The sequence below is a fragment of the Typopeltis vanoorti genome, chromosome 10 (genome assembly GCF_054136105.1).
Source record: "Typopeltis vanoorti isolate ZY-2024b chromosome 10, IOZ_Tvanoo_1.0, whole genome shotgun sequence".
Taxonomy (NCBI): Eukaryota; Metazoa; Arthropoda; class Arachnida; order Uropygi; family Thelyphonidae; genus Typopeltis; species Typopeltis vanoorti.
Window position 1 is genome coordinate 124,847,203 of NC_143558.1, and position 13,068 is coordinate 124,860,270.

Genomic DNA, 13,068 nt, shown 5'->3' on the forward strand with positions numbered 1-13,068 from the left:
TTGGGATTCTCTTTTGCTTGCATAGCTAGTTTCCTTTCATAATCGGCTTTTGCTGTTTTTACCACACTCGTTACCCTTCTAGCCTGTACTTTATACCGTTCGTGTGCCTGCAGGTCACCCCTTTCTTTAAATTCCCTCCATAGTTGTTTCTTTTTTTGCAGCTCAAGCTTAATGGTGTTATTCATCCATTTAACCCCTCCTTGTTTCACTATTCGGACCTTACGTATACAATCAGCCATAACCTCTTGTAAATGCTGTTTGATCACTTCCCATGCTCTATCGACGTCCAGCCCTTGCAGTTGTACATGCCATGGCACTGATCCAAGCAATCTCCTAAGCTTGTCATACTTGCCAGCACGGTAATTCCACATATGCCCTGTCTTAATCACAAATTTCACACCTTTAGCCACCTCCCAGGTCAAGACCTTATGATCACTCTCACTAATAGGTGGCAACATGGTCATATTCATTACAGTCAAATTCTCAGATACTATTACCAGGTCAAGCACTCTCACACCCCTAGTATTTTCAATTACATGCTGTTTCAGATAGTTATCCCTTAATAATTGAATAAAATCCATTTCCTTCCTCACATGTGTCCTCTCCTCCTTCCAATCAATGTTACCATAGTTGAAATCCCCCATAATAATTACCCTCCTTCCACTCATTTCATCAATTTGTTTATGCATACCATCTCCACCATCTATTCCATCACCTGGTCTATAGCAGCACCCAACTGTATATTTTATTCTGCCAGTATCAATCTCACACCAAATAGCCTCAAATGAGCTCCTTTCACTATCCTGCAATACTTCAATTCTCCTTGGCTGCAGTTCATCAGCTATCATCAATAACACCCCTCCCCCAATTTTATTCTCTCTGTCCCTCCTAAACATACTATAACCTACACATTCTATCCCACTAACTATATCATCTTCCGTCAGCCATGTAAAATGATTAATGCCAGCAGCACCCATGTTTCCAAGATGGGCACCCTACCAAGTACTCACTGGGCTCAGGTTTGCTTAACTTCAGTGATCAAACGAGAACTGGTGCTTTCAAACCGATATCATCTCTAATTCCTTTTACAGCACTCTTTCCTCCATTCCTAAGCTTCTTCAACAACCTCCAGAATATTTTGCCACCTTCTTGATATTTATTTTCTATATTCTTGCCAAAGTCCTCCCATGACTTTTGTTTAGCTAGTTTTACACACTGTTTAGCTTTCTTACATTTGTCTCTGTATTCTGTAAGAGTAAATGCTGACTTATTTGCCAGGAACTTTTGATATGCTTTCTTCTTTTCCTTCACTGCCTCTTTAACTTCCTGTGTCCACCAGGGAGGTTTGATTTTTTTATCCTTGCACACAACCTCACCACATGCCTCTCTGGCAGAATCAATCAATGTTTCCTTCAGAGTTTGCCACTGAATCTCCAAGGTTTGATTCCTGTTCGCAAACTCTTTCATTTTCTTTTCAATATTATTTCTGTATTTTAGTCTACAGTTCACATCTGAGAGCTGCTCAACTTTTATTCGCTTTAAAACTTTCTTACATGTTATTCTTTTCAATATGAAATTCAATTTTATCCTGCTCAAGACTAAATAGTGATCACTTCCAATTTCAAATCCTCTGTACCCTCTGGTGTCCTGCACCAGGGAGAAAACATCACTATCAACAATAACATAGTCAATGAGACTTTTCTTATTCCTAGCCTCTTCTCTCCATGTGAATTTGTGCACATTTTTATGTTGGAACATGGTGTTAGTAATAACCAGTCCATGTCCTGAGCAGAAATCCAACAGATATTTGCCATTATTATTAGCTTTGCTCTTTTCTCCAAATTTTCCCAAAATATTTTTGTATGTGTCACAATCATTTCCTACTCTACTATTTAGATCCCCAACAAGGACCAACTTTTCCTTTTTCATTGTGTCAGTTGCTTTTTCTAAAGCCTCAAAAAATTCCTCCACTTCTACCTTAGTAGAACCTTCTGTGGGACCATAGGCACAAATAAGTCTCATTGTCCAGTTCCCCATTCTCATATTTGCCCACATTACTCTACTTGAGACTGACTGCCATTCAAGAAGATTAGCCTCGTATTTTGTGTTGAATACTATATCTACTCCTTCTTTTCTTTGATTGTCATTGCCTGAATATAACATTTTGTATTTATTGCTCAGAAAGATCTCACCAGTTTTGGTCTTTTTTGTTTCAGTCACCCCTATTATGTCGATCTGGTACTTATCTAATTCCTCAGCTAGCTCCGTTTCTTTGCCATTCAGGCTTCTTACGTTGATAGTACCGATCTTTAACTCTGGTGATGATGAGTTGGGGTTTGTTTTCAGATTTGTTCCAGTAGCTGACTTTTCGCTGTTCGCCCTGGTTCCCTGACGAAAACAACGGGGGCCTTGTTTAACCGGGTGACGCCCCAGCCGGCATGAAATTTTGTCATGTTGTACCATCATTTTTTATTTTGGTTTAACCAATAAGAATACAATTTGGTCGGCTAAATCCCAAATTGCCAGCCCATCCTCGTTCATTCAGTATCAAAGTAGATACCCAACAGGGTGCACCATGATAAGGTGAGGATTGGACATTAGGTCAGAAGCCCTGGTCGGTTCTCCGCATTCCTTTAAAGGCTATGTGGAGGTCTCCTCTCAGTTATACAGCTTTGACCCTTAAGCACCCCGGTGTCATGTAATAACAGTAATATTATCTGTACAAGCTGTCATACTTTTAGCATTGATGTTACGTCATGGAAACACACGTTTATTTAGCCAAGTGCCAAAAAAAGAGAAAAGTCAGCCATCAGACTGTCATCCTACATTGTTTCAAATTTTCATCTCTCACAACACAAGTAAGTAGGTCATCAACAGCTATCTTCTTCATTACTTGGAGGCTTGCCAGTTAATTAGTGATCACTAAGGATTCTGCCACTCTTACTCCACAGCAGATTTTCTAGCCATTCTTATCTGCCTTTGGACATAAAAGGTTTAGAGAAGTTGTATGATCACTCTTGACATTTCCATGAGACATTTGATCAGGTTGTGCATCAGAGTAAGATCAGATTTTTCTTCTTAGACTCTTATATACTTCTAGTCAAACACATTACATTATACATTTACAGGTCCTCAGCACTCAAAAAAAATTTATTTTCTTCTGTTAAAATCACCTCACATGTTAACTCCTAACATAGTATAAATTCTAAATTCATCCATCATTCACCCATTATTGTTCTAGCATTTGCTGTACTTCATCAAAAAAATCTAAAAATGTTTGATGCTATACAGGAGAGGATAGTATGCTTAATAGATGCCCCTCCCCCATACTCACAATTCACACACAAATACTTACTCCAGTCACCTTATAAACTTTCTGTTTGTTTTATGCCTTTCCTGTCCTTTTTCCATAAGTATTTTCATGGGTGTGCAGTTCCACTGAACTGACTGCCATTATTCCTTCAGTTTCCTCTAAGCAAATATAAAATCCATGACCACTTTATATTCAGACTTACCCAACCAACTTCTCATCTTCTGCTTTCATTCTGTCTACTCTGCTCTTTGGAACAGCCTTCCTCATATTGTTTTTCCCGAGGTTTACAACTTTCAGCTATTTAAGAAACATATTAGCAGGTTCCCTCTTTAACTGCTTGCCCACACATAATGCTGTTGTGTTCTTCTCGCTTTTGTGATCTCTCCTGTATGGGATTATTATGAAAACAAAATAGAAATTGGGAAAAGTGAGATATGTAGCTTTGAGTTTGTCAGGAAGAGTAAGTGAGTGAGGTAGAATAGAAATGGAAGGACCCTATGATGTTTGTGAAGTGGATTTGGAATGGTTTTGAAGGGTTTGCCTTTTCATTGTTGTTATTGTTTAACCTCGAAATTTTCCTTGGATGAAATATATCAATTAATTTATGCTTGTCTTCCATATTATTTCAGTATTCAAATGTTAATTTCAATTGGTACTTTGCATCCAAACATGACAAGATCAGCAAGGGGGTTAAGATTCAGTTTGCTATCAAGATTTAGAATCTTGATTGCGAACTACTGAAATGTCCTGACCAAAACTCTGTTCATTTGTTAATTTAACAAATGGAATGGGGCAAACTTTTACTGTGGTTCCTACAAAGGTGCTATAGTGAGAGTTAACTAAGATGAAATTGGAAGGGATATGAAAATGTAGTGATGGGTTCCTTGCTGAGCCACGCATGTGGTGAATTTTGCATCTCTATATGACCATAATAAATAGACTGTATAAATCTGCTATATGTCAGTATAGGACTGTGGAGACAGTTTTATCCTCTAATTCTCATCCTTTACATCAAAGATGTGTTTGAAAAGATTTCAAGACTTTCATGCAATTCTGACTTCTTACCTCATCTAAACCTGTAACTAAATTTTCTTGCCCTCTTATCATTTGACAAGGGTAAATGTCAAGTTTTTTTGTTTTTGTTTTCTATCCTGTTCTATTTTGTTATACAGAGACAGTGGGAATATTTTTCATTCTGCATTTATTGACAAATATTGAAGTAATGAGATTCTGCTGTATTATGTGAATGTGATAAATGTTGTGTAAAGTGTCTAAATTTAATTTTTTCATATGAATATTATTTTTTAAAATTATTTTCTTTTTCCAGATCCATTGGCTGAATACTTTGCAGGTATGCTAGCTGATCTTTCGTCCTTCATTGTTGAACATGAAGATGCTGATGGAATAAGTCTCAATCAAGCAATTTCTCCATCACTGATTTATTTAATGAAACAATTTCAGAAAATTTCTCTTGTAAATCGGAAATTATTTGTCCTATGTGATGTTATTTACTACTTCACATCTTCTACTCCTCTTACTTTGGTAATAATTCTGGAATTCTTCTTTTGATAACTAATCAAGAATATAATATTTTTAAGGTAATATAATATGATTTTAAATGGAATTGTTAGCAAGATTATTAAATTTTTCAGTTATTATACATAAGATAAAATATATATAAATTATCAAAAATATTTCAAAAGTGAAATAGGATATTTGTATATATAAAATAATTTTGATATCTATAAATATTATCATAATCAAATTCTTTATAGATGCCCTCAGGAGTTATATAGGATATAATGAAGTTTACATCATTACTAACATCCTGTTGACAGTTTTCCTCCAGATAAATCTGTTATCTATCAGGACTCCATTATAGTCAGATCCTATATTTCTTTCTTCTAAATCACTTCTTACTGTATCGATTCACCTAGATCTTGGTCTACTTCTTGATCTTATTCCTTCTGTCATGGAATAAATACTGGTTTACAGACCTTTCCTCTTGTATTCTATTTAAATGACCATACCACCTTAGATTAGTTCTGCTCACACATTCCTGAATGCTAACAATGTTAAGTTCTTTCCTAATATCCTTATTTTTAATATGATTTTTCCATTGATGCCATCCTTTCACTATTCTTTCCTAATCTTTCTAAGAACTTTCATATGTGGGGTCTGCAGCCTTTGATGAAGTGTTTTATTTTGAACTCAGCTCATAGTTATGTAAATTAAAATTGATATTTATATTAACAAATTTAGGGAGACAAAACACACGTGTTGAAATATTTTACTTATTATTAATAAAATAACACTTGACGTTTCGACCCCTGTATTGAGGTCATCATCAGAAAGATACATGTGTATAGGAAACCAAGCTACATGCTCTTGCACTCTATAAAGGTAAATTAAATCTACACTGTTAATTGATCTTTTTCTTAGCCTGACCTGTAGTAATAAAAAATTTAAAAAAAAAGAAAAAAATATATATACAGGAATACCTCGATTATCACGGCTTCGATTATCGCGATTCTCGATTTATCGCAGTTTATAATTTGATACTAAAATTCCAATTATTACGTTCCAAATTTGAATTATCGTGGCCGCGAGATGTAGCCCACTACATATGCAACCAGTTCGAGTCGCCACTCTCCATGTATCGCTCTCTTGTAGTGCTTCATTTTTATCCGACGGCACATTCTCACTACTTACCAGTAACTATCCGCTCTTGCCTGAAGTACATGTGGATATTTATTTCTCTTGTTATTTACCCCTACTATGAATGCTAAAAGAAACAAGGATGATTTCAAGTCTACAGCTATCAAGAAGAAACGTAGAGTGATCAGCTTACAAGATAAGTTACATATGATAAATAAGTATGAAGCAGGCATAACCAAAGCCAAAATTGCAAGAGAGTACGGTCTAAATGAATCAACTGTTCTTCATATTTTAGACCACGCTGCAAACTCTAGGGCTTCGATCTAGGACTAAAAGAAATTGAAAAAGGTGATGTTCAGGACCTGCTTCAGTCACATGATAAGGAGCTGGATGATGAAGACTTAATTAACCTCGAGAGAGAACGTGCTTACAATGCTCAAATCGATGATAATGACAAACAAATTGACTTGGCACCGAAGGAATTTACCCTCAAAGAAATGGACAAAATGTTTAGAATTGCTGAAAATTTTAAAGAAAAAATCATGAACAGCAATCCTAATCTTGAGCCATCACTGAAAGTTTGTCAGGAAATTGAAAATTCCATCCGTTGCTACCGAGTTTTATACAAAGAAAAAAAGAAAGAAAAAATTCCACCAAACAACTCTACACCAATTTTTATCCAAGAAAGAATAATTGTATGTACTTCTTATATATAAATAAAGATTAAAGAATAATCTTGTTTTTCTTAATGAACCTTCATTTTTTACTTAACACGTTTAACAGATTTCTTTTTTAATTGATATATAAAATTTAATTAATAGATTTGAAAAATCCTTGGCATTGATCACTCATTTTACATGCATTATTTATCCCGATTATCATCACGAATTTGATTATTGGGTTATTTTTCGTGGCAACAATAACCACGATAATCAAGGTATTCCTGTATAAAAAAATAAATAAATAAAATAAATGAAAAACTACAATAAACTGCTAAAGTCCTCCTGTACTAAGATTCTTCTGGATTTGTACAGCTCAGATTGTTATACTATGATTTTCTTCTGGACATGTACAGTTCAAGTTGCTATTGAATGTTAAGGAGAAAAAAAAAAAAAAACACTTTGCCAAGTCTTCTTGTATTGAGATTTCTCTTTGGCTTCTGGTTGCTATAAAGGTTGCAAATGGGTCCTCCACATTCTTGGAATGGTTAGACCATCATTTTTGTTCAGATTTGGATTATGTTTGAGCATTTCACATGCTTCTTTAAATTTCCTCTCAAACCAGGTTTTGGTGCAGTGTAGGGACTTGGTACCTTTCCAATCAATTCTGTAATGTGTTTGGAGTGCATGGTCAAAAAGGCCAGTTTTTCCAAAATGGAGGTATTTAACGTGTCGTTTGTGTTCATCCTTCCTAATTGGGATGGTTCGCCCTGTTTCCCCTATAAAAAAAAAGTGCACATGTAACCTACTATGTATAGTAGGTTACATGTGCACTGTATTTTGTAAACCACTGGGTGGGCTAGGTGTGGAAGTGGATCTTTGGAAGAACTGAGTAGGTGTCTAAATTTTGTTGGAGGTTTAAACAGAAAACAACTGAATTAATTAAATCCGCTAACACATGGCCAGAAGAAACAACTAAAAAACTAATACTTCATTATGGCCATGTGCCCAGAAATTATGGCCTGCCAAAAATACACAAAACATACACACCACTACATCCGATTGTTGAAGGAATCGACAGCCCAAAGTACCACATAGCCAAAATGTTAGTGGTCGCACTCAAGGAATTGGTAGGTCATTCCCCTTTCCATAAAAAATACATATTTCATAAACAAAATTAAAAACATTACACTCAACAACCAAGATTTATTAGTCAGCTTTGACACAACTTCCCTTTTCACCAATGTCCCAATCAATGATACTATCTTGCTCATACAGAACATTTTTTCCACGACATCATGGCCCTCTTTGTCCACGTATTCTGCTCTGGATATTTCATGTGGCAAAACAATTTTTACCTTCAAAAAGAGGGTTACAGCCATGGGCTCACCACTTTCCCCCCACAATGGCTAATAAGATTTGGATTATGTTTGAGCATTTCACATGCTTCTTTAAATTTCCTCTCAAACCAGGTTTTGGTGCGGTGTAGGGACTTGGTACCTTTCCAATCAATTCTGTGGTGTGTTTGGAGTGTGTGGTCAGAAAGGCCGGTTTTTCCAAAATGGAGGTGTGTTCATCCTTCCTAATTGGGATGGTTCGCCCTGTTTCCCCTATGTATGGTAGGTTACATGTGCACTGTATTTTGTAAACCTCTGGGTGGACTAGGTGTGGAAGTGGATCTTTGGAAGAACTGAGTAGGTGTCTTAATTTTGTCGGGGGTTTAAAGATGGTTTTGATGTTGTATTTGTGTAGTGTTCTGTCCATTTTTTCGGAAATGCCTCTAACATAAGGTATGGCAATAGCATTCTTGAAGTCTTTTTTGTTTTTAATGGTATCTCTGTGGAGGATCTTGTAATAGTTTTTTTACTGTATCCATTTTTTATAAATGTATGGTTGATGATGATGTATTCCTGGTTTAGAGTTTGTTCATTTAAACAAATAGTTTGAGCTCTGTGTTTAAGGATGCTTATGATCCCTAGTTTTTGTGTTGGGTGGGGATAAGAATTTTTGTGTATGTACTGGCCTCTGTGTGTAGGTTTGTGGTAGACTGAGAAGGAGAAACAGCCTGAGGAAAGACGTGTGACGAGTATGTCTAGGAACAGAAGAGAGTTGTTTTTTCCTATTTCAATGATGAATTGGATATGTTTGTGTTGTTTGTTCAGGTGGCTAAGGAATGTATTTAGTGCTTTGAGGCCGTAGGGCCAAATGGTGAACCAAAATTATCTGAGCCAAAATTTGGGCTTTAGGCACGCAGACTCTAGAGCTCGTTGCTCAAAGTCGTCCATATAAAAGTTAGCCATTGTGGGGGGAAAGTGGTGAGCCCATGGCTGTAACCCTCTTTTTGAAGGTAAAAATTGTTTTGCCACATGAAATATCCAGAGCAGAATACGTGGACAAAGAGGGCCATGATGTCGTGGAAAAAATGTTCTGTACAAGCAAGATAGTATCATTGATTGGGACATTGGTGAAAAGGGAAGTTGTGTCAAAGCTGACTAATAAATCTTGGTTGTTGAGTGTAATGTTTTTAATTTTGTTTATGAAATATGTATTTTTTATGGAAAGGGGAATGACCTACCAATTCCTTGAGTGCGACCACTAACATTTTGGCTATGTGGTACTTTGGGCTGTCGATTCCTTCAACAATCGGATGTAGTGGTGTGTATGTTTTGTGTATTTTTGGCAGGCCATAATTTCTGGGCACATGGCCATAATGAAGTATTAGTTTTTTAGTTGTTTCTTCTGGCCATGTGTTAGCGGATTTAATTAATTCAGTTGTTTTCTGTTTAAACCTCCAACAAAATTTAGACACCTACTCAGTTCTTCCAAAGATCCACTTCCACACCTAGCCCACCCAGTGGTTTACAAAATACAGTGCACATGTAACCTACTATACATAGTAGGTTACATGTGCACTTTTTTTTTAATAGGGGAAACAGGGTGAACCATCCCAATTAGGAAGAATGAACACAAACGACACGTTAAATACCTCCATTTTGGAAAAACTGGCCTTTTTGACCATGCACTCCAAACACATTACAGAATTGATTGGAAAGGTACCAAGTCCCTACACTGCACCAAAACCTGGTTTGAGAGGAAATTTAAAGAAGCATGTGAAATGCTCAAACATAATCCAAATCTGAACAAAAATGATGGTCTAACCATTCCAAGAATGTGGAGGACCCATTTGCAACCTTTATAGCAACCAGAAGCCAAAGAGAAATCTCAATACAAGAAGACTTGGCAAAGTGTTTTTTTTTTTTTTCTCCTTAACATTCAATAGCAACTTGAACTGTACATGTCCAAAAGAAAATCATAGTATAACAATCTGAACTGTATAAATCCCAGAAGAATCTTACTACAGGAGGACTTTATCAGAATTTATTGTAGTTTTTTATTTTTTTTATTTATTAATTTTTTTTATATTAATTTTATTTTTTTTATCACTAGAGTTCAGGCAAAATAAAAGATCAATTAACAGCATAGATTTAATTTACCTTTATGGAGTGCAAGAGCATATAGCTTGGTTTCCTTATTCACATGTATCTTTCTGATGATGACCTGGGGTCATCATCAGATAGATACATGGGGTCAAAAGGTCAAGTTTATTTTATTAATAATAAGTAAAATAATCATTTACACACGTGTGTTTTGTGTCCCTAAATTCGTAAATATGAATGCTGATCACTGTGTAACCTTAAAAGAAATAAGTTAAAATTGGTTTGAACACCATCTTTTATGCAGCTAGTTTAGTATTTTCACTATTTCTCTTTTTTTTTTTTTTTCATATAGATGTATTCTGTTGACTTCCTATCACACTAGCTTTGCTAATTCTGTTTATTTCCATATTTATTTTTGTCATCTTCACTGCTAGTTTACTATTTTGACTGTTTCTCTCTTTTTTCTATATAAATTTATTTTGTTGACTTCGTATCACACAAGCTTTGCTAATTCTGTTTATTTCCATATTTATTTTGCCATCGTCACTAAAAATTGTGCCTCAATAGCTGGGATGTTTTACTTGTTCAGTAGATTCTCCATTCAGGATGTAGTTGATGTTTTCAGTATTCCTGCCTGTTTTCATAGCTTTTGCCTTTTTATTGTTGATTTTCACACCAAATTTATTACAGCAGTTATTCAATTTATTTATGAAATCCTGAAAATTTTTTTAAGGACTGGATGAAATTGTACTGGATTTATTTATCAGTATAATATCATTTGTATTTTAGTGTTGAATATCTCTAATTTTGATATCAGAACTAATGCCACTTCCCATAATGTGTTCCTATTGTAAGTTTAATGGAATGAATACAGAACATATTAATAATTAAACACTAATTTAATTGAGCATATATTTCATCTTAGTCACTGAGACATCATCATCATCAGAGAAACACTATTAAAATTGCAAAAATACACACAAAAACATGCAAAACAATAAATGAAAAAAAATTAGATTGAAAACCTAAAGAAAATCAATCTGATTTTTTTCCACTTATTGTTTTATGCAATTTTGTGTGTGTTTTTGCAATTTTAATATTGTTTTCCTGATGATGTCTTAGTGACTGAGACAAGATAATAGGATCAATTTAATTAGTGTCTAATTATTCACATGTTCTGTATTCATTCCATTAAACCTTACGATGAGTTCAAACCATCTCTTTGATTTTTTGGAAATAACAACATCATATTTGTTATTTCCAAAACTGTAATTATGATTACTGTAATATGATGCTTGTAGCAAGCCCTTTTATAAACAACCTTTTATGTGTATGATTTTCATTTTTTTTTTTTTTTTTTTTTTATAATTCAAACATCAAATATAGTTCCATTAACCATTTAATTTTGATTAGATTTGATTTGATATACCACTGGTTATTGAGCAGGAATTTCATTCCATGCAAACATTCAAGTGCTGTAAATACTATATGCTAGAAAAGTGCAGTTCACTCATTGTATTTGCATAGTGGAAGTACACTAGACCAATGCAATGTTTATTGTTGTATTAGCATTTCTTTGTTATGTTTTCAAAGAAAAATTGTTAATAAAAATCTAGAGATTTTTATTTAAATGAAAAATTGCTTTTTAAGGTTCCATCATATCCACACTGTAGAAAAGCAGTGAATATCAGTACTGCAAGGAATGCTAAAACATTGAATTACCATAAATTGCATGGTCATAAACATTTGATATTTCTAGTTATTTATTCATATGTGGTATTCATTATTAACCAAAGATCAATACATAGCACAGAAATAAAAACATTGAACTATCACTATAAACACTATCAAAAAAAAAAAAAATGTGTGGGAAAATCATAATTGCAAAGAAATTTGTTATCCCAGTATAGACAGTTTACTAGAACATTTTGTTTCTTCCTTAACTACAGCAATCTCCCTTAACATGTGCCTTCATAACATTATTGTGCTTGAATCACTACCTATTTATGGAAATGAGAATAGTTGTGGTGGTCTTTATGACATTAAAATTGTTTAAACATGTTAGTTTGATATCCAATATAAATTGCTGAGTTAAGAGAAGATAAGACAGAAGTTATATTAGTTTCATGCATACTCAAAATTAAATTTTTTATTATTATCCCACCCATGAAAGTTTGTAGAAAGTTTTTCACTCTGCTATAAATTAAATTAAAAATGACAAGAAATTATATTCTTGTTTAATCCTTTATCCAAGTGTAAACAAACAAAGTTTTGCATGTGATGTTTCTTCATGACTAGACTACTTATATATAGAAGCTAATGACTTCACATTAATTGCCTTTATATCTCACAAGGGTAGTGGGTGGTTTTTCCCATAATGCCTAGCATTATACACACCTGAAAGGATGTGTGTTTTGCATTATGGGATACTAAGGTAATTAATGTGAAGTCATTAGCTTTTATATACAGGTAGCCTAGTCGTGAAGAAACTTCATGCACAAACTTTGCTTATGCTTGGATAAAGGAATAAACAAGAATATAATTTCAAGGCATTTTTAATTTAATGAAAGGCTTTATACCAGTATCACTTTTAGTACCATTAGAAAGTGCTTTTCTCTGATAATCCGAGAAACCTACTTAGATTTACTTCAGGCTTCTGATAAACAGAGTAGAAGTCTCACATTGGATGAAGATAGTTCTTGCAACTTTTGTCCAGATGTGAAGAAATTAAATTAGCACCTTTCAATCTTATATGATTACATAACTGAATAATTAAGCACCATATACAAAGTATGTTGCTTAATTAATCAGTTAATAAAACTCTAGCAAACTCAGCCCACAGGAATAGTTTGTTAGTAATTTATGGTTTGCTGTAGTGAATTTCTTTAGCTTAGAACTGTGGGGCTTTGGTAAGGAATTTTCAGTAGTTTGTTATAGTGTACAAGTTTGCTGTAGTGAGGGTCACTGTGTACTGTTATCACCTATGACAATAAATACTTGC

General features: G+C 34.4%; 1 protein-coding gene and 1 pseudogene across 6 annotated transcripts in view; one reads left to right on the top strand and one right to left on the bottom strand.

The window, feature by feature from the left end:
• Nucleotides 1–13,068, top strand: part of Ube4A (Ubiquitination factor E4A) — a 346,330-nt gene that overhangs the window by 122,934 nt on the left and 210,328 nt on the right. For all 6 annotated transcript variants that reach the window (XM_090399157.1, XM_090399156.1, XM_090399154.1 and 3 more), the window contains one exon: nt 4,641–4,855. In XM_090399157.1, the coding sequence (XP_090255283.1) occupies nt 4,641–4,855 (215 nt within the window). The remainder of the gene's footprint in view (nt 1–4,640; nt 4,856–13,068) is intronic.
• On the bottom strand, nt 962–1,080 carry LOC150102769 (5S ribosomal RNA; annotated as a pseudogene).